The sequence below is a fragment of the Chaetura pelagica genome, unplaced genomic scaffold, assembly GCF_000747805.2.
Source record: "Chaetura pelagica isolate M959 unplaced genomic scaffold, ChaPel_1.0 scaffold405, whole genome shotgun sequence".
Classification (NCBI taxonomy): Eukaryota; Metazoa; Chordata; class Aves; order Apodiformes; family Apodidae; genus Chaetura; species Chaetura pelagica.
Genome location: NW_009953489.1, coordinates 900,470 through 922,444, shown reverse-complemented (window position 1 = coordinate 922,444; position 21,975 = coordinate 900,470). Strand labels below are relative to the sequence as shown.

General features: G+C 43.6%; 1 protein-coding gene across 3 annotated transcripts in view; it reads right to left on the bottom strand.

Moving 5' to 3' along the window:
- MAPKAP1 (mitogen-activated protein kinase associated protein 1) overlaps nucleotides 1–21,975 on the bottom strand; it is an 85,052-nt gene that overhangs the window by 7,644 nt on the left and 55,433 nt on the right. Inside the window, exons 7-9 of one of the 3 annotated variants that reach the window (XM_009998813.1) lie at nucleotides 16,410–16,517; nucleotides 8,975–9,115; nucleotides 4,271–4,408 (exon numbers count right to left, since the gene is read on the bottom strand). In XM_009998813.1, the coding sequence (XP_009997115.1) occupies nucleotides 4,271–4,408; nucleotides 8,975–9,115; nucleotides 16,410–16,517 (387 nt within the window). The remainder of the gene's footprint in view (nucleotides 1–4,270; nucleotides 4,409–8,974; nucleotides 9,116–16,409; nucleotides 16,518–21,975) is intronic. The other 2 variants (XM_009998815.1, XM_009998814.1) reach the window with 2 other exon arrangements.

Below are 21,975 nucleotides of genomic sequence, written 5' to 3'. Positions count from 1 at the left end.
GGCAGGAATCTGCTCTCAGTCTCCTATCAAGTACCAATGTTCTTACATTGTTTCACACACCACATTATTCACAGCAAGAGCAGGAATATTAGGAATAACCACACAATATTTTGTGCACCATTTGCAAAGCACACGGATAATTGTTGCCTCTCTGCTCTGGCTCCTCTGCAGGGCTCTGAGCAAACGTGCAACATCTCTATTTAAGCTCCCCGTGCAGCAGGAGTCCATCCATTCCCAAAGCTTCCTGTATGTTTTTAGGCCTTTCACAACTCAATAATGAATTCATTAATTTAGTATTACCCAACATGCATAATCTGGAGGAACCGTATACTGAATTAAAACATCAAGTAGCTTTAGCTTTAAATGAAAACTACATAAAAGCATTTCAGGCATCACTTTGGCTATCACTTACAGCCAGTATGAATACTGCTAGAAAAGCTATTTTCGTGCAGATGTGGAATTCAATGGGAAAGACTGACTCGTGTAGCAACATCAATCAAAACGTCGGCTCTGCTGGCAGCTCTCGACAGTAAGGCAGGTTCAAAGGTCACGGGATAAAGAAAAAGCCAAGCTCTGGTTCAGCTCTAATATCTCCTCACTAGAAGTCTTGCAAAGGTACCTACCCCCCTCTGTACTAGGCGGCTTTCATTAATCTTCTTGCCATCTTTTTTAACTAGTCATGCAGAACCGCTCGATAGCGAGACATATAATGGGGAGGCCCTGTGCCTATTACCAGGTTAACACTCTGTTAAGCCCCAGTGCAACAATGGAATAAGAATTTAAAGGAAATCTTAAGCTGCAGGGTGCAAAGCAGGCAATTAAATTACAAACTGAAGTTACCAAGGTACTCTGTGACCTACAGAAGACCTTTGTTTAGACTACCTTAATATTAAGGATATTTTGACCTAGCAACTGAGATGTATCTGCTTTATTAAAACACACAAACAAAAAAAAAGCAGGAAAAGGATCACAGAAAATGCTTCTTCAGTGTTTTAAGTAATTTATCAACTAAATCGGACTTCTGCAGCTATGATAAAACACCCATGAAGGGCAGAGCCCCAGGATTCAGCCTGAGGAGGCTCCGTGCCCCGAGCAGTCCAGCCCTGGCTCCAGGATGGCCTCGCTGCATCCCTCACAGCCACTGCTGCTCCACTGGGCACTTTGTACAAAGGCTGTGACACTGAAGTTTCTCCCTTGTCCAAGTAATGTAAGAGACATTAACAGAATCAGATTTCCTTTAAATTACACTATTGCAAAGGGATATAATTGCATTAAATGTATTATGTTGCTTCCTTAAGACTTTATATTATGTACACTTAATTGAGATACAAAGCTTTTTTCAGCTATAAAAATGACAACTACTTTATTAAGGCTTAAATCTTATTTCTCAATGATGGGATGCTTCCTTTCAAGACTCAAAACATTCAGAATCTCTCGTGATAATCAGACTGAACCTGATTTAAACAAGCCGTTTACATACAGAGTTTTCAGGTTCTAATGGCATTTGATCGAGCGGGGCCATTACCTCTTCCCTCTGCTTAAATTCAGGGAGTCTGATCTAATTTACAAAAAAAAATTCAAATGCTGACCCAGGTCTACGACAAGGGCAAACAATAATCATCAGCCATTCCTGCCCACAGTGCCCACATTAGTGGCAAATTAGATGCCAAAGCTTTCTGTTTTCATGTTCTGTCTTCACCGAACTGTGAGTCCTGAGAACTCAGAGCACAGGGAAGATTCAGCCCCTTCCGGAACGACTCTGAGTCTCTCTGTAAATATTCACAACACGTCGCCTCTGGAGTTGTTGAGTCCTTTAACACTCACACAAGTGCCACTAAAGCTTCACTGCATTACTCTGCCTTTTCAGAGAAAACTCACAGCAAATAAACACCAGACTCTCCACTACACTGATACATAATTTCTGTTGTTACATTTCTGCAGAAAGGAACCAGTAAAAACTCTGAAATCTCCTTAATCTGCAGCAATTAAGAGCTCACTGCTTATTACACTGTGTTAATCGCAGGTTCAGAGGAACAATTGTTGCAGAAACCTCCAGCTACACTGATCACAGTGACCACGTTCCCCTCCCAACACCCCTTGCCAAAACCAAAGGTCACACTGGGAGGCCCCTGTGACCCCTTTGCGCTCTGCAGAGGCACAAGTGTCTCCCTGGCAGAGCAGCACTCGCTCCGTCCCAGGCCAGGCAGCAGCAACCCCCGTGTTTCCAGCCCCTGTTCCATGTGCAGAACGCTCCTGAGAGACGAGATGGAGCATGTTTGTGTTACAAGAGATAAAAACATGAAAACAAAATATACTGCAGAATTCAAAAGACCTTATCTTTACTCAGCCTCCCTTTCTTTGCAATAATTCATTCAAGCAAGATCCAGGAATAATTTTTGATGTAAACTCTGCTACAAACATCTATCAACATACTGATAAAAATCACAGACAAAACTTGTGAAATACAGTGAGTTTCATTCCTTTATGCTACTAAAATAACTTTTTTTCCATTTAAAATTCAAGAGATACTGATCTGCTGTTAAGAGTTCCCCAAAATGTATCATTCTGAGATGTCACACTAGAAGTCTCTTCTACTGGCCAAAAATAACGACTTTTGGAACATCCTTAGTGAATCAGGAAGAAGACAGCAGATTTCAGGGGGAATTATTTTCTTGTTTTGGAACTATGCTCAACACTTATTTAATAGGAAGTTTTTGATGACCATGTAAAAATGAGTAAATAAGAAACCTTGTTATCACAAAGGTTGCCTTTGATGTAACCTGCCAGCATCCTCTCCAAAGTGACCACAATCCTTCACTCAATGGTCTCCACATGAAGGTACTGCCCTTCTGCCACTAGACTCCATTTGGGGGTTGAAATTCTGCCCCTTATTTCTCCCAAGGTTGGCAGGACTTGTGTCCCTGCACCATTTCCTAAATCAGCAAGTGGTGCCCCTGGGGCTGAAGAGCCCCATCCCTGGCAGGACACAGCTCTGGAGGTGTTTGGGGACAGCTCAAAGGTCTCAGACTGTTGTGTTGATGGGAGAGTGAACTGGAAACCTCAGGTGTCAGACACAGACTCATTTTTGGGCACAATTTTAGCACCACAAGTCTCTGCATTTGAAATGAAATGTGACTACAAAACCAAAGGTGTTTATAGATGTACAAGCACAAAAGTGCACCTCAACTACAGAGACAACAGTTTTAGACTGCTGGGTCATTAGGGACGTCTCCTCCTTGGGATCATGCCTTCCCAAAGACCATGAAATCTTGCTGGAGAGACAGAAAAGGAAGACAATGACTGGACTAAGAACATGGACGTAGGAAGGGGTAATGAAGGGGAGAAGGATATAGTTCAATAATTGCTGATAAAATCTGTGGCAGCCATAAATTTACTCTTCCAAGAGAATTCAACAGATCATTACCTCTGTAAATATGTATCACATAATTCTCCCTCTCTGTCACCTTGCAGATAAGTACTTAATACTTAGCATCCCTACCCTGCAAAATCACAAGTGTCATAAAATCCATCTGAGCTTTTGAACCACAGTTACTTTTTGATAGTGATGGTTACATTTGGGCACCACTGGGAGACATTGGCCAACTCCCCAGGGCCCATCCTCTGCTTCTTAAAATAAATTGTACAGACACAGACTCTCATTATTCCATTGATGCAACAAGCAAAAGCACTGGGCTTTTGAAGGGGCACTCTGAACATCCCAGACTGTGACCCCTTGCCAGTGGGTGCCTGGCTGGCCTGGGGGTCCATGGCCACCACACTGCCCTGAGCTTGCCTTATCGCCATCCCAGTGACCCCAGGGCTGAAGAGAATTTAGACTGTGCTGATACTTACTGTATGTTCAAGATCCTCAATTGTACCTAAGAAATCATTTTAACCCAGTCTGGATGTTAAGAAGTTAAAATTGCAAGGATGTTGAAACGTATTTGACTGCTGTGGTTTGGGGCCAGAGAGCAGCCAGGCACGGCCGGCGCTCCTGCGGCACGAGGCCGTTAGCAGCTCCTGGCAGTGGGCAAGAAACACCCTCGTGGTGCCATTAGCTGTGAGCAGCATTTAAAAGGACACTCGTAAGTAAAATGTGTATCTGTTTATGTTGTGTTCTCTGTAGCAGAATTGAGTCAGATTAAAAACATCCTATAATGAATAAAATACACCTACAGAAAGAAAAGGACATGGCAGTAATAACTCTTTGGACATTTAGCACATACAGGAAGGGAGAGAACAGAGAACATAAATAAAAAGGACTACTCACTTGGGCTTTTTTCTTCTGCAAGGTCACAGGCACAGAGGAGTTCAGAATCGATTGAAATGGGTTTCTGTTTAATCCAAAACTTAGTGCTGGCCTTCTGATTAGTAACAGGGTCTATCTCTACCTTGTCTCCAGAAATACCTGAGATGAGAAAGAATAGAGAGCCACAACAGTGATCTGTTTAAGTGATTTCATATCAGCCATTTGACACACTTTATAAATCTTAAATGGGATGAAGGTATATTGTCCTTTTGGGCTTTCTGAAAGCACAGGAGCTTTTGAAACCAAAAGCAAATGGTTATCAAACTGCATTGATAATCTGCATTTTGTTCTCCTGAGTAAGTACACCAACAAGGAAGAAATATCACAGAAAAAAATCTTCTCAACACATACAGAGCTCTTCTGGAAGCCACAGCTACATAAGCTGCAAGATTTATAAAAAGATATCTTTCAGTCCCCACTACTGCATGTGGCAGACACCAGCAGGCAGGGCTCCTGCTCTGCCCCCCGCAGCGCTGCTGGAGGGACAACACCCACCCGCACCACAGACCCGCTCTTTGTGTTACCAGTGCTCATGAACAAAGACCTCCAGTCCCAGAGACCCCGGGTGCTTTCACACTGCTGGCATTTTCACGCCAGCTCTAATGAGGCACTTCGGGAGCAGGCTGCGGATCCCTGCAGCCCCGGCCCCACTCCCCAGAGCCCGGCTGGGCGCGGCGCTGCCCCGCACTGATCCCCGGCAGAGCTGCGGGGAGATGGAGCCGAAAACCCCCTTGTGCCCCTCCCCTGGCTCCTCCCGAAGCGGTGAGGGCAGCACGGGCAGCACAGCCCGGGACACCGGCTGTCCCTCCCGCGCCCACAGGGCGCAGAGCCCCACGCTGCTCCCGCCAGCAGCTCCTCCTTCAGGCGCTGCTGATGAGACTGAACAAACTTCACACCAAGTTGTGCGGACCCTTCCAAATAATCGCATTTCTTCAGCCATGAATTATAGGTGAGGCTCATGAGAAAGTGACAAAAGGAAGCAATGGAGGAAAAAAGTATTTAAACACCATTTAACTCCTGCATCTCTGGAAAAACAGCAGAGATAACCTCTTCCCTCTTGGAGGTTCTGGCTGTGACACTTTCCAACACATTATGCCTGGCTCACCTGAAGCACAATCAAAGCTAAAGCAGCTGATGATAAAACTTTTAAGAGAGATGACACAATAAAAGTAAGATGCCACTCTTCCAAGCTCTCCAAAATTAACTTAATATTTCTTAAAAGTCTGGTCAGAGCTGCAGAATTTGCAAACCGTGCTAGTTGGTATTTTTCCACAACTCTAAACCCCAAGCATGCAGACACCCACAGCAGGCAGCTGCCTGCAGCCCTGCCCACTGACACAAGGTCACCTTCACCACAGCCCCTGGTAGGAGAGGTTACAATAACACCACGGACACCCTCCCCCTGCTATTAATCCAAGAATGCACTTTGTCATTAAACATAGTCGCTTCAGAGAGATCACATTTCAATTAACATTGTATCAAGAGTCCAATTAACACAAGGACTGCTAGAACTAGGTAATTGGAGCTGGCTGATGCTGTATCTGGAGCCCATTTTGTTTTGTAATTTAATTTTGGACAGATTATTTAAAATCAGCATTGTTATTTCACTGTAATTGTTAATTATTCAAAATGGCATTTTCCGTAGTTTAAGGAGAACGTGCAAAGTTGATGGTACAAGTTCTTTTTTACTCACTGAAAAAAGTAAAGGCAAGTTCTAAAAATAAAGGTGCAAATTCTTTGTGTGCCAGAGTTGTTTCCCATCCCTCCCTCTGAAAACATCACCCCAAAATATCCTTTAAAAATTTTCACTGTATGGTCCTGCAACTTCAGAATTCACAGTCAGTCAATACTGTTAATGCACCTTGTTAATTTGATAGGATTTGTCAGGTAACTCCACTGGAAAATTATATAAAACTGTTCCAGATGAACAGATGATAGTGACATGAATTAAAGTGATAGAACAATAGTGGAATATAAACCAGAAATGACACCCAAAGTGGCTGTTGATTTATTGCCATCCTGAGTTTGGTTCTGGGCTTCCATGTATATTAGTGCTACAAATCTGGGTCCATTTAGCAGAGAGATGCTCATACATACATCACCAGCTCCTGCTCCAAGCCAAGGTCACTCCCCATTGCATCAATCTTTTCAGCAGAGGCTACTTCACCAAGCACGGATTTTGTAACCATCTTGGATGTAACAGACTTCCTCCTCTTTCATCTTTTTTTATCATGTAAAATACACTTTAACTTCTATTATTTTTATCTGCAAATTGTTGCTGTACACTTCATCCATTATTTCTGTATCTCGACATCACTGCCTCAAGCTCACACACATCCAAAGAGCACACTGACAAAGAATGTTGTCTTTTTTGTGTTATTGTTCTCACAATCTGAGTGTTGAAACCTAAAATCAAAACAGTATTATGCAGGTGGCTTCTGCAGTTGCTGTATTGCAGCACAGATTAGTCATACTCAAAAAAACAAGTAAATATGCTTCTTCTACTATTTGCTTAATCAATTCACTTTCTCAAGAGAAATGTCATGGGTGTGTTAGTCCAGTAAAACTGTTCTCTTCTTGCTTTCTTTGCTGGGGTCTGCAGCTGCCCCCCCTTTTCTGAAATACTTGCCAGCACTCATTTTCCAAGACAGTATGCTGCTTTTAGTTTTGCTAATGTGATACACAAGCAAATGTGTCTTATTCCCTCACAACATGATAGAATCTTTGTAAAAATGTTGAGAGCACCAGGGTATGTGCATTACACTGTCACGTGAGCTAAAACACCCCCCAGACCTTCAAGTGCTGTGGCTAAAGCTTTCACTGCCATAAAACCATCACTTGAAGGTGGCTCTTCCTCCCATGGTCACTTATTGTCACTTTTTACTATAGAAAAACTATGCACAATGTACAGAAGGTTGAGATTACTCCAACGTTTTCAGAAAACCTTGGCTCAGGTTCAAAGATCAGGCCCCCAAAAAGCTGAAATATTCAAAAAGTACCAGTATGAACACGATAATTCACAAACAGCTCAATACTGTGAAGGAGCAGCAACGGAATGATTGTGGATTCCTGACATCTTCTAGAAAAACTCTCTCTCTGCTGTGGCTGCTACACAGACCTGGTGACACTGAAATGCTACAGAGAAAATCTTTGCAACTGGCCATCACTCAACTGACACGGAGTAGCTCCCACCCACAGCTACTGATGAGCAGAGAAAAACAATTAGCCATCTTTTTTTCCATTTCAGACTGTGAGGAGCAGCCTGTCACTCGCAGAGGATGAACACATTAGCACTCGGCAGCCAAACAGCACCTCAGTGCTTATTTTACCAGCACTGCTCTTTTAATATCTGAAAAAAAACAAACCAGGAGAAACCCCAGCAATGCTTACTTTATTTAAAGGTTTGATCCTGTATAGTTGCCCAAACATGGAATACCCCACTGGGGTTTTCTTTGATTTAAAAAAAATTAATAGATTATAAAAATCACATTGTCAGTGTGGTGCCATCAAAGTATACAAGTTCACAGATTGTTATAAAAGGGAAATTTTATGGTCCTTATGCTACTGGACAGGGTCAGCTCCTTCCCTGCTACACAAGTTAAGCCATTTGTTTCATTTAACAGCTATTCTCCCTTAACCATTTATCTTTAGTGATCTGTCATGACCTTTTCAAGCCCTCATTTCTGACACTTCCCAGATAGTGAGTCAAACTTCACTGGAAGCAAACTATCACACCCAGATAGTTTGCTCAAAAGCAGAAAATGTGCCCAGCACTGGCCTGCTTCAGCACCAGGAGATAAATCCTTCCTTAACAAGACAGTTCAAAATAAATGACAAAAGCCTCTTCTGCAAAAATGTTAGTGACATGGACTTCTGCATGTGCTTAAGGACAGAAGAAGAGACTGAAGTGACAATACAGGAATTAGTATAGTTTAGATTTGAGAATTCTACTGAATTGTGCAGAATAAATTAATTTTGTAAACATTAGGGCACTTAATATTTTACTGCTGAATCATTTCTTTATGGAAGGTATTTGCAGGAATGTCACAGGTCACCTACCAATGCATCATTAGTCAAATTTTCACAATTTAAACACAAAGATAAAAAGCCATTCAATCATTTTAAAACAGTAATGGGAGCTTTTATAATTCAAGATTCTGTCATCCCTTGGCCTTCAGATTTCCAAAAGCATTCAGAAAGCTAATAAGGACAATATAAAACCTTTAGAGAATGCTAGTTTTATTTTGTTCCATGTCAAATTTCCACTTGGTCATTAAAATCTTTCCGTCTTAGAAAAGGAAAAACTTAATCATTCCTGATTTTGCACAGCCTCACTTAAAAATAATAAAACAGTTGGCAAGAAGCTTTCCATTAGGAAGCCTAGATTGAAAAAACAGATATGAGGTCATTAAATAATGGCCTTCTTTCAGAAGAAACATGTGCTAGCTGATTGTGGATAATAAAAATACCAAAGCATTTTCAACCAAAAGCAATTTTTTTAACTGCTGAAATGCTAGCAACACTTTCAAGTGATGTGCTATATGATAAAACAGACCAACGTGATAACTGCTTTAGAGATGCCCGAGATGGACAGCTAGGTGTCAGAGATGGCCAAAGGTTGGAACCATTCCATTTTCCGCAGTGTTACAGTACGGATTGATTTACCTAACTGAACATCAGTGGTGAATCGAAGCCTATGGATCATGCTGACTTTGAAGGACTTGTAATGGTGGCTACTGAGCATGTCCTGAACTGTAGCTATATCGATCTGAGGGTCCTCCTCCGAGATCTCCTCTCCTCGTGAACCTGCAAAACAAGCCAACAATGATGAGCGGAGGGTCAGGCTGCGGCACATGGTGGTGTTGGTGGGCTGGGCTGCCCGTGGCTGCAGCGCCTCTGGGAGAGCCCAGGGCCACCCCTCTGGGAGGAGGAAATCCTCACCCTCCCCCCAGGGACACCATCACTACTGGTGAAGGAAGTTAGGATACACGTTTGCATCCCACAGGAGGAGCAGTGGAACGTCCCAGGGCAGGTGTCCACGTGCCATGGACAGCCCTGGAGCACAGACACCCCTGGGGGAGTAGGTAGGATCCTGTGGAACACCCTCAGCCTGTGCCCAGGGGAGGGGGATGCCAGCGGGACCCCAGACAGGTGCTGCCCTCGACACCTGCACTAGCTCAGATCTCAGCATCCCCCAGGGGCTGTGACACTGGCAACACCTGGGGCACTCTGCCCACCGCCCTGTGGTGACGAAGCTGCACTTTATTTACTGATTAGTATTCTCATTACCACTGCAGGTACCAGCTTTATAAAAGGTAACATCTCATTAAACCAAAATGCCAATTACTGAAAAAATATAACACACTTTAAAGATTTTTTACATTTTATGACGTTGGATTAACACCAATTTAAACATTACTATAATGCGATATATAATTTTTCACAGAGTAATTTCTGTGCCAGCTGCTAATAAAGCATCTCAGCTCTAAATGATCATACAGATGCCGTTAGATAAAGTGGTATAAATATGTTTGAAAACTGATTTAGCTTCTTACAGAAGATATTGAAGACTGACTTGCTTTGTTTAATATCTCAGCTAATGTGGTCCTAAAAGCTGCATCAACTGCCAGTCCAGAGCACTAAATTTGCTGCAGGAGATTAATGAAAACTTTGTATTTTGCTGAAACTTTAATAATGGGAAGAGGAGACGACGGAGTTTTAGTACAGGTCTTAAAGATCCAGCAAAGCAGGCTACAAACTTGTCAGATTTTTTTTTTGGTATTAATTTTGTTCAAGACTTGCAGGGTTGGAGCAGGGGATGCACATTCCCGTCACATTTGGGGATTGCAGCTCACAGGGAAGCTACAGTGAGTCTCCATGTGTGGGCTGTGCCAACAAGGGGACGGTTTGTCAGGAAAGGCCACAGCTCCCAGGGGAGGAAAGCACCGGCCCCCATCTCAGACACTGTGGAGGCACGACCAGGCTCCTCTTACAAAGTAGTTCAGAGCTGCAGGAGGACATGCCATTCACTTCAGTGAGGGAAATCACTGGGGTGGTGGCCACAGGCGGGACAAATGGAGGCGAGAGGGAAGAAACACCCCCCGAGCACAGGGACACTTTCCTCCTGGCTGAAGATGTTCCCTTTGCTATCTGCTAAGTAACAAATGCCACTGCTTCTGATGAGTATCTTTCATGTCTATATCATAGTAGGGTAGGAGGTGCTGTTGAATAAGTGCAAATACATGTTGAGAGCATAAAGAAGGTTTCAATTTCATAGACATTAGTCACCCACACCTCCCACCCTTCCCACAGGAGAGCAGGCGAGGGAGATGCCCAACAGCCCCTGAGCACAGGGCTGGGGACAGAGGGGACAGCGAGGGGTTAACACCGCAATTGGGCTGTGCCATCTGACTTTAAAGAGTCCAGGAAATCAAATGAAATAGTCTACATGTGAATTTATGCAGAGCCTTCTTAACACTGCAACCGCTCCATGCTCCAGAATGACAAGATAAATTGTAATGGCTCCTTCAGAGACATTACAATGTATTTTGTCAAAGACCCCTGTGTTAATGTCTCTATACTATGGATTATCATAATGTATCATGTCAAACCTGCACGCTGCAGTACTTCAAAGACACACTGAGATACGTCAAACTTTTTTGTGCACTTAAAAGCATCTGGAAACACTGTGCATGGCAGTGCCTGACAGCCCCGGGAGGATGGCAGCCGCCCTGCTGCCAGGGAACTGGGACCCTCCTCCACTGACGGGAAACAGGGAGATGCCACCACAGCCCGCCCTGCTGGGACACAAGCTGTGTCACCACATGGTGACACCGGGGCATCCCCCTGCCCACCAGTGAGCAGGGAGGCACTGCTGGCACGGCAGGGCAGCCCCGAGCCCTGGAAACCTGCTGGGGTTGTTAGCGCAGCGCCGAGAAGCCCCGCTCGGGATGCGGAGCAGCCGCCTCCTCGGTGCCATTTCCGAGGGGGTGCACACCAGGCCACGCGTCCCCGCGGGTGAGGAGACCCTCGCCCCGAGCAGCACCCTGCAGAGCAGGGCGGCAGAGCCCCTGCGCGCGGGCACCAACAGGCTGAGCGGGCAGCAGCGAGGTTCAGAAGTGTCAAGAAGAACAGCAACACATCAACCTCATTCCTGCATCTCCTGCAGAACGTCCTTGGAAGACTCTACAAGACCAAGCCTGGCCCAGCCGGTCCTGCTGCCCGTGTGCTCCCGGCCCCCTCTGCCCCATGCACCCTCCACACTGAATTACCAGCACAGGGAACACAACACACTGACTTTACACGGCTGTTATGAAGCTGAGTCTTCTTGCATTTCACACACCCAAATTAAAAGTATTAGAAAGAAAATCAGGTGCCTGCCAGATCATATCCAGTGGCAAAAAGTGTGACCATAACTGAAATGGTGAGCACCTTGTCAGTGGAGTATTAGCTGCTGCCAGAGCAGCCAAATGGTGGGATGCTGCTCTGGAAGCCTCTCTGATCCTCCGTGCATCCCTATCCTCTGCAGACTTTGTTTTATGAAGCTCTGTGAATGGATTCAGGTTTACAGAATTTCTATAGTTGCTGCTCTTGGGAGAGCAGCCAGGAACTCCACCATCAAAACAGATCATCTGTCTGAAGACGGCAAGACACGCGAACCCCTGAGGGGCACTGGATAATAGCAGCAATATCAGTAACAACAGAGAGAAATGCCCTGCAGGGAAAAACCTGAGTGCAGAACCTGGCATATCACTGTTAGCCAGCGGCGCGCGAGGCCGCCCGCGAGACCCCCGAGCTCCGCGCCAGGGAAGAGCAGCCCCCACCAGCTGATTGGGGGAAAAAGCATAAAAATATTTTCCACATGCAAGCAGCTGTGAATAAACCTGTCAAATATTTACAGGCCTGCCAGGGTATGGAGATCATGGTGCGGCTTTTGAATGTAAAAGCTTCTGCTCAGGAAGACAATCGAGTGAAGTGGATGCTCCAGGTTTGTAACTCAGCCCAAGAGCTGGCCCAGCTCTGCCGGCAGGGATCCCGTCCCGGAGGAACAGATTCCTTGTCCAGAAACAAGCTCCTTCACATAACGACTCAGAGACTTGGTCTGCAATGACCTCTGAAGATTTTCTTTATAACCCACCTAACTAAAGATTACTAACTTCATGAAAGGAAAAATTTAAAAAAGCGGGAGACAGGTGTGGGATAAACCAGGCACAAGATAAAAACCTGCCTGAAGAGCAAAGCACAGCTATGATGGAGGCATTTCCCTTGGCCCAGGATAGAGGTTTAGGTGTTGGAGAAGTAGGGTAGGAAAATCCAGTGCTGGAAAAGAACAGCTGAGAGGAAGAGTGTGCCTCTGCCTCGCCACCCCAGAGCTCTCTCCACCTCTGCTCAGATCGCTCAGGTGGCCAAACCATACAGACTGTTACACCACAGCCTTTTACATAAAAAAAAAAAAAGAGTGGTGTTTTCTGCCTGCAGAAGCTGAATAAAAAAGCAAAAATGGTATCAAGAGCTACATAGTTCTCCTCTTTAGGGTAGCTCCTGTGGTGAAGCACTACAGTGCCTCAGAAGGCAGCCATGGCACTGGTTTGCAGTTTTTGCATTTGATGGTCACCAGAAAACTGACAATCTAGAAAAAACAGCTGAAGATCTTCACTCTGCTGCTGGGTCTTTTGCTTTGCTTTTTGTTTGTTTTTTAAACCAGGTTCAGTACAGAGGTAGTGTTTTTGTTTATGTACTTGAACTACTGTGAAATACAGAGTTAACTCAGTCCAATCTCCTCATAGAAAATCCTAATTTTCAAATGAGACAAACAATAATGAAGCAACAGACACTGGAAGCACAAGTCTGAAAATAAGTTAGAAGCTAAACCAAGGAGCCTTATCCAACAGGGATTCCTGTAAGCACTACAGGACATATAAAAATGACATATTAGTAATATCAGAATATTGAAATGCCGTATGTAGCCTACTTAAGAGCAAGTGAACCTGTATTTCCTCAATAAAACAACAAAATACAAAGTTAACTGCTTTGCAAAAATGTCACTTATTACTTTAATGTACTAGTATATTGCTTAATGAAGGTTCTTAATTGTAATACAATTAATTACATACACAGAGTCCCCAATTACATTTTCCAATAAGACATTGCTTTGGTACAGGTTTAAAGGCACTAAACCAATTTTAATATATTAAGACCAATTTCCCTTGAATACTAATTACTATCTAATGATAAAATGAGAAAGAGGAACTTTCCAGAACTAAGACGGTAAGAATAAAACTAAATTAGCCATGAATACTTTGCTACTACACATAAAAGCATTTCACATTACAAAGTGCAGGCTTTTAGTTTAAAGATAAATCTTCATGCGAGTTAAAAAGTTCTGCATACTGGAAACAGTTTATTAGTTTGAATGCTATTAGTAAATGTTAGATAGATAGATAGGGGTTTTCTCCATATGTATTTCTTAATAATGGAAGGTTTTCTGTTTCATTTAATCGCTTGAAATATAAACTTACTATTTGCCCAAAGGAAACTGGCAGCTATTTTACTTGCAGATGTTTGGCATCATACACATATATATTTATAAATTAATATGAGACTATGAAGAGCACATTTAAAAATAATGGCTGTTGCAACAGAGTTTTTCCTGACTGGCACATCTAAGCTAAAAATATTTTAAACAAAACAAAAATGTACAAAATAAATATTTCATTTTGATGTTAGGATTTTCAAGCTTTTGTTTTATTAATAGTGCAAAACTGTCAATATTTCTATTCTAATGCCGTGCCAAAAGATAGCTCCTGAAGCACTACAAAATCCAATTTCTTAGTGTGTACTGGGGGAACCAGGCTATGTACAATGCATGAATTATGACTGATCTCATATACTGAATTGTCCTTGAGCATCTCGGCACACGTGTTTCACAAACATCCCCAAGCAGGGACAATGGAACATCACTTCAAATTCACCCACATTTTGGGGGACAAACTATAAGCAGATTTCTCCTGCCTTCCTCATTCTAGTTTAGAATCAATTCAGAAAACATTTAGCAGCAGCACAGCAGAAAAGAGACAGAATTCATGTAAGCATTTAGCATTTTGCCTAGATTACTGTCAGCCTTGAGCAAACTAACCCAGTGCTTTGCTCTGGAACTCTACTGAGTCCAAGTGTCTGTTTTGCCTTTGCTTTTATGTGTTCCAGGTGCTGACAAGAGCAAGACTCCTGAAGGAAACCAAAACCCACCACCTATCAACAGGGCTGCGGCAGCACCGGGAGGTCTGGGGAGACTTTGGGTTACAGCCCCAGGCAACACGAGGAAATCACATCTTAGTAGGGTCATGGCCTTAGGTGGGCACCATGGATCTGCTTAACGAGGGCCAGAAGAGTTCACTAATGGAGTGCACTTTTTACCAGCCTCAGGGATCTATCCTGCTCCTTCCCCCATTCCGCTCTGCAGAGCAGCTTGTTCTTGTGTCCCCTTGCCCAGGAGGGACAAGAAGCCATCACTGCCCAGGGCTTCAGGGAAAGGGAAGCCTTCCCTCAGGGCTACGACATTTATTTTGAGACATGGCCTCTGAGGGTCTCCTGGAGCATTTGCTACTGATGCAGAGTAGACTGAATGCCTCCTGCTAAAGCACTTAAAAACTTGTGACAGATTTACTATTACAGTAATGGTGCAACCTGAACCTAGTCCCTTGTGAGAGTTAAGAGCACCAGCAGATACAGCTCCAAGTCACAGCATGGATTCCTCCACAGACGATGAAAATACATTAAAAATGCAGTATATACAATATGCTTTTAATTACAGAGCCTGGATTAAAATATATTATTTTTAATCAAGCCTATGAAAGTATTACTAGTATGAATCTTTCATAGATTAAAAATAGATACAAAAATAATAATCAGGATGCAGACATTGGGGAATTCTGGCTTGTGGAAGAGTGCAACTGGATTAGCAGGTTTAGAAAAGCTGTATTTCCTCATGCACCCTTGCCACCTTCTGCCATGTTCTCTCCTATAGTTTCTTAAAACTATTTTATGAAGAAATGAACATATTTTGGGAGCAAATCCCACTGTATGGAGAAGGGCAGCCAAAACTGTCAGTGCTTCTCTGGGCTCCAGCACTGACATCCCAGCAGTGAGCTCACGGCAGCCACAGCTCACCTCTGTTATTCGCTGAACGGGAGCAGAGCCTGCTCCTCACCTCTGCAATCAGGAGGGGCTGCTCTGCTGTCATTCTAGGATAAACTACAAAATGCTATAGCCAAACAGCATAAAGGGAGAGGTCTTGTCTTTGCAAAGAAAGAAAAAATTCTTCTGCTACTTGAACTGTGATTGCTTGCAGAAAACATGCTGAGCATGGTCTTGGCTGAGAGCATGAATGCTACTGGTTTCCTCATTAGTACAATCAACATTTTTACAGCTGTAAATTAAAACAACAAAAAAACCCCATATAACTGAGAGCATGACTGTTGGAAAGAATGAAGAAGGGACCAAAATGCTATGGAGGATAAACACAAATCAGTGTCAAATGTCTTTTTTTTTAAAGCTCCATATAGTTCCTTGTAAATAAATAAATTAGGAAATAACATTAAGACCATTAAAACAGTAACAGAATTAAAATATTTGAGCATAACTGGAGAGAAGATTATTTGTCTAGCACTTTAAGAATCAAACTGCACTAGTTACATCTGCATGGTTAATTTCTTTAAATTCTATTAGAAAAAAAACCAGTGCCTGTAACAGCCATATTGACACGGCAAATAGTTTGCAGACCAACTGCTTCATCCACCAAGCAATGGCTGCAAAAAGTTTCATATTTCCAGTGTTTTTCAGGGTTGGCCATAACTTCACAGAGCAGAGTTTAACGGATAAAGATTAATCATGAAGTGATAAACAGGATGCAGACTATTTACTAGAAGGTATGAAATCCATCATTTCCCTCTGGAATATTGTTTTGGCACTACTGAGAAGAGCCTCAGGAAAGAAAGTCGCATCAAAACTTACTTGCCCAGACAGTGCAGCTTGTATTCCAACACACATAACTTATGTGAGCTTAAGCAATTTACAAGAGCAAAAGTGAAAAGGGGAAACATACTGTTCTCCCGGACAAGGCAGAATTCCAAAGTGCTCTGGCTCTCCAAGGTACAGTCTAAATCTACTGGGACATTAGGTTCACTCTGCTTCTCCAGCCGATACTGAGGACCTGAAACATAAAGTAACTTGTAAAATCATCTGTTTTCTAACAAAGTGATGGCTTATCATGTTCAACTAACATGAGATTACTCATAGCCTAGAGGTAAGGCAGGCAGGTGTTCATGGTTCAAAGCTTGTTGCCAAAAGGAAGGGCCTTGTCACAAGGTGGAGGAAGGTGTGCAAGGAAACAACAAATCCCAGTCACCTTCAGCTGCCCAACACTACTGACCAACTCCTGCCCATCAGTTCTGCTGTTCCTACACCAGATGGGCCTGTCCTGACACCCTGTCCCTGCTGTACTGTGGGGCTATCGCCTGCAAAACACCTACTCAGGCCTTGGTGTGTATCCACATAGCGTTATCTGGGCATCTCTCCTGATGTGAAGAAGCCCAGTGTGTTTGTTCTCTTGGTTCTGCCCAGACCAGCTGCTCTGAACTGTTCCCAGCTGCTGTTGGATAGGGATGGAGCTGTCCTGCCTGCCTTGCAAGGGGCCCTGCCCACCTGGAACTGAAGCTGGGGACTGGTGCCTGCTTCCCACGCATGGGCTCACTCACCCTGTGGGCACCCAGGACAGCCCGGCCAGGCAGGGAAGGCTATTGCAGCCCCGGCATTGCCCAGCAGCTCAACAGCTGCAAGGTGCAGGAGGAGTCAGCAAGGGATGGATTTTACATTTTCCCAAAGATCTGAACACTGCTACCACTGAACCGCATCAAACACAACCACGCACAGATGCTATTGCTTCAAAGGAATTATTTTTACATACATTGCATGTAACTATAAAGCTTTGAGATTCAGGTGCCAACTTCCTCCTCAAACCAAACTGCCAAGGAAAGATCACACTACTTAAAAAACTGTTTTTCAACTACACAAAATGTGTTTAAAAATTGTTTTTACAAGTATTACACCACTTACAAAAATACATCTTTTGGTTGAATAGATCCTTTAACCGTGTGCTGTAACTGGAATTAAAAAAGAACATAGTAACACAATTCCACGAGAACCCCCTGTAAGTCAGCTCCAGGACTTGAGAGGGGTTAGTTGGGTGAGCCAAGCTACCCGTGAGACCCTGGGCTAAAGAAAAGCCCCTTCCAAAGCAGAGCTGGTGGGGGTAGAGGGGACCCCATTCCCACTGCACCCTGGAGCAGATCTCTGCACCCCTCACACGCAAGGGCTGAAGCACACACAACATTCCAGCTGCATGATTTCTGTGTAACCCAGTAAATAACACTAAACAGACACCTGAGAAAAATCCATGATGCAAAGCACCTTTAACCAGGTCCTAATGTAACAAAATAACTAGAACTGAAATAATGAAATCTATTCCCTCTTTATCAGTACTTAAAATATTTCTGAATGTTTCCTGACTTTGAATTATGATAGCATATGATGAAATATTTAAAACATATAAAAAAATTAAGTATTTTAGCCTCAGATGGCATGCCTAAGAAATGGAATTTGTTAGCCAATTAATTTTAAATTTACTACAGCAGAATTTCAATTACTGCTGCTCATCTCGTCTCCCCAGAAGCCACGTGAGGTGCTCGCCACTCGGCCCCAGCCGAGCGTTCTGCTCCTGGAGTGGAACGTTATTTCTCCACAAAATGGAGACCCTTATTCCTGGTGACTGGAGCAGAGCTGGAGCTGGGCTGTTTGCAGGCCCTAGGGGAAGCAGAACTGCTGCCCTGGCCCAGCAGGAGAGGCTGCTGAAGTGTTCACAGAACAACCAGCGCTCGAGGAGCAGCAGAGACGGCTCCTGCCAGCACAGACAACAAAAGGCAAACACATACAGACCATCGTTTCTTCTCTCCCAGCTACTGGAAATGTGATTAAAAATTTAAAGTAAATTAAATAAACAGAGGCCTGGCTTGTTAGACAGAAGCAAAATATACTGAACTGAAACAAATATCAAAGTGGTAAATCAATTTGTATTTAGAAACTGGTGGAGCTTTAAAAACAGAATCAGTGGCAGCAAAATACACTTGCTTTGCCTGTTTGTAAGAAGACCCTTCGGAGGTGCTCTCAAATACTTCACCAATCCCAGCAAATCATTTCCATTTACACAGTTCTCTGTCACTTGCTCAGTGCTGTAGGAGCTGCTGCCTGGGATGCTGCTCTCTCCAGCATGGGGATGGATCTGCCCTGTGCTTCCCAGACAGAGGGATGGGGCATAAGGACAGACACCAATGTCACCGAAGCCTTAAAATGATCAGAGCATCATATGCACATAACAAAGAGGGGACAAGGCTAAACACAGGAGCTTGGCAGTGGTGTATCACCCCCCTGTGTGGATCCAATCCCAGCAACTGGATCCCATCAAAAGAACATCACCCACCTTGGAAACAACTCTCACACTGCTCAGCAAGCTTCCCACCATCCTGTGGAGAGCCATTGGCCATTCCAACCCCAACACCCACACACCCATGCCAAAGGATGATTTTTATCTGGAGAACTTCAGAATTCTGTGATCAGGTAAATTGTTTTATCCAGTTTGTGTCAAGTCTGTATTAGCTGCCTGCTAATGAAGCAATGAAACTGAGCTACTGACCAGAAAGCAAGGCAACCTTCCACAGGAATAAATCCTTTGAAACAGAAAATACTAAGAAATGCATTTAAAAAAAGTGTAAATGGATTTTTAGAGAATATCTACTCTTAAAAAATGTGTTTTAAATATCTGTACACATTTATATGACCTCTACTTCACAACAGATGAAAAATGTTAGGCTGATTCTGTGGAGCAGTTTTACTACCAGAATTCTCTCACAAGTTCAAATGATGTCATTGCAGTAGAAATATGAGGTAATTTACCAGTCTCCTAACAGGATATCAGAATACTGCTCTGGGAATTTCAACAAAATTTAAAGTGGTAAAACCAAAGCTGGATTTTATGGATTTCTGTAATCTGATGCAAACATTCCAAGCAGTTGTAAAATAAACCTTTGAGTCCCTGGCAGGGAGCAGCCCTGGCCTGTGACCTGGGCAGAGCTCCTGGCGACAGCAGGGACAGCAGCTCCAGCACATTCTGCATCCAGAGGCATTGGGCTGGAGCCACAGCCCAGGGCTCTCACACAGCCCTGCTCACTTGAGCAAAGGGAGAGTAAATCATGTGTATTATGTTCCACCACTGAGTTGGGAGCAAGTACATTAAAATGGAAGTGACCAGGGCAAAACACCCAAAGACAAAGCTAATGAATACTGACCCCTATTCTAGCTCTGTAATTCTGTCACAGATACTTGAAGAGAGAGAGAACCTGTTGCTAGGTGAGAGCAAGCAGGGCTGGAGAAACAAGTGTTTGAGCATCCAGAAAGGACAAAGCAAACAAAGGCAGCAGCCTGAAAGGAGCCAGAAAATCGTTCAAAACCTAGCAAAGCCCTGCTGAGGGCCCCAGAGGCACTTCAAGGCCTGGTAGGGCATGAGAGCCAGGTCTCTTCTCCACCAGACTTGGTGGCTGTCTTCATCCTTGGTAAGGTGTCCTGCAGGCAGGAGCGAGTGCCTGAATCACACACTGCAAATACAACCAGCAACAGCAACTCTTCTCTTCTGGAGTTGTTCTGGTGTGCTGCCAGCCCAGCAGCTGCAGAAGAATGGGGTTAACTTGGACAGGCAGAGCTGCTGGCTCCCAGGCCATGCTTGGCACCCCTGCAGCCTGGCAATCCACCCCTTGAGGTGATCCTCCATAACACATGTCCCTTCTGCTAACATCCCCATTTAACCATCCACACCACAGATTCTGCCTGCAGGTATTCCTTGTTCTTCAAAAAGAGGAAGATTTATCAGGAATTAAACAACAAAACAACTCCCAGTGCAACATCCCCAGCCCTCCTAGGCCAACACAAAGGTGCCCCCGGAAGAATCCCACTGCATAATCAAATTAAGCAGCTCTCTTACAAAGGTGAATGGCCATCCACAGAACAACAAACCAATTCTGTTGCCATTTAAGCTGCAAAGCCTTCAGAATGGGGTTTTGAAAGCATGACCCATCAGTTCTAATTTTTAAAACTTATCCTTTCAGTCAAGACTAGAAAAAGGCCCATTCCAACTTTTATCTTCACTACAAAGTGCTGTTATCTTGGGCTGATGTCAGGAGCTCTATCTCTCTTTCTGCTGACAAGCAGAGACGAGAGAGATAAGATTGGGAACGAATCTCACTTCTCTGAGTAAATAAATAATCAATACTCATCTAAATGTAAATGAGAAAGTATCCCCCTCTGATAACAGGGCTCTTATCAAACAGCCAATTTTCTACAGACATTTGGCCTCAACCAAATCACCATCATTCAGGCCCAGCCTAATGGCTAAAAATCGTAACTAAATTGAGCCGATCACCAGAGATCAACTAAGTTCAGCCATGGCTACTACAGGTTCAAATGTTTGGAATGCAATTTTTCCCCCATTAACTTTCAACAGCAATGAAGAATGCCACGGTCAGGGGTTGAATCTGCACAATAAACACTAACACTTAAAAAGAGAATGATGCTTAAACAAAACCCCAAACAAAATCCACCTCCACCTGCAAACTAGTTAATAGAGTAACATGAGGACTACAGAAAGACTTACCTCAATGTTTAGTGTTTGTGGAGGTGTCAAACCTAAACTAAGAAGACCAGTATAAACAAAAAACCCCAAAAGGTTTGAAACTGACCCTGTGTTTCCACAGTGTTAGTCTGCAACAGAACACATCACTACATCCTACTATCCCTTATCTTCACCTCCCTCTCAAGAGCTCCCACAGTTCTCACCAAAGTCCCAGTGCCAGTTCTGCTGTCAGCTGGTTTTGCTCCCTTTATGGTCTGTGCATTTGCTCAAAACACTTCTGAATTTCTGATTTCTGTAACATTGACCTCCAGAATTTACTGCTCTGCCAGAGAAAAAGAATTCCCTTTTGTTTCAGAAAGCATTTGCCTGCCCTCCCTTTTGGAGCATGTACTTCTTGCCTTACAAACAACTGGGATCAAACTGTCCCAACTCACAGTCTTTTCCACACTTACTCTATAGACTTCTCTTGTACCCACCCATGTCTTTTCCAAACTTGAAAAGATATTTTCTCTTCAGCATCTACTCATTTCACAAGTCTGATCCATTTTTGCATTCATCCATTTCTATACCTTTTTACTTCTGTGTTATCCCTTTTTGAGATGAAATGCAACAATTAAGATGTTGGCACAACATGATTTATGGACTGGCACAATAATGCTTCTGTTTTGTTGTCTGCTCCTTTCCTAATTTCTGATGTTCAATTTGTCTTTCTGACTGCCCCTAAGCACTGAGCTGAAGTGTTCAGAGAACTATACAGGATGACTCCAGGATACTTCTCTTGACTGATGGAAGGTAATTAGAGCCCATCATTGTACACATATAGTTGTGGCTGCTTTTCACCATGTATATTATTTTATATGCATTGACACTGAATTCCCTCTCTCATTTCATTGTCCTGTCACTCAGCATTGTGATACCTCTGCAGTGCTTCACA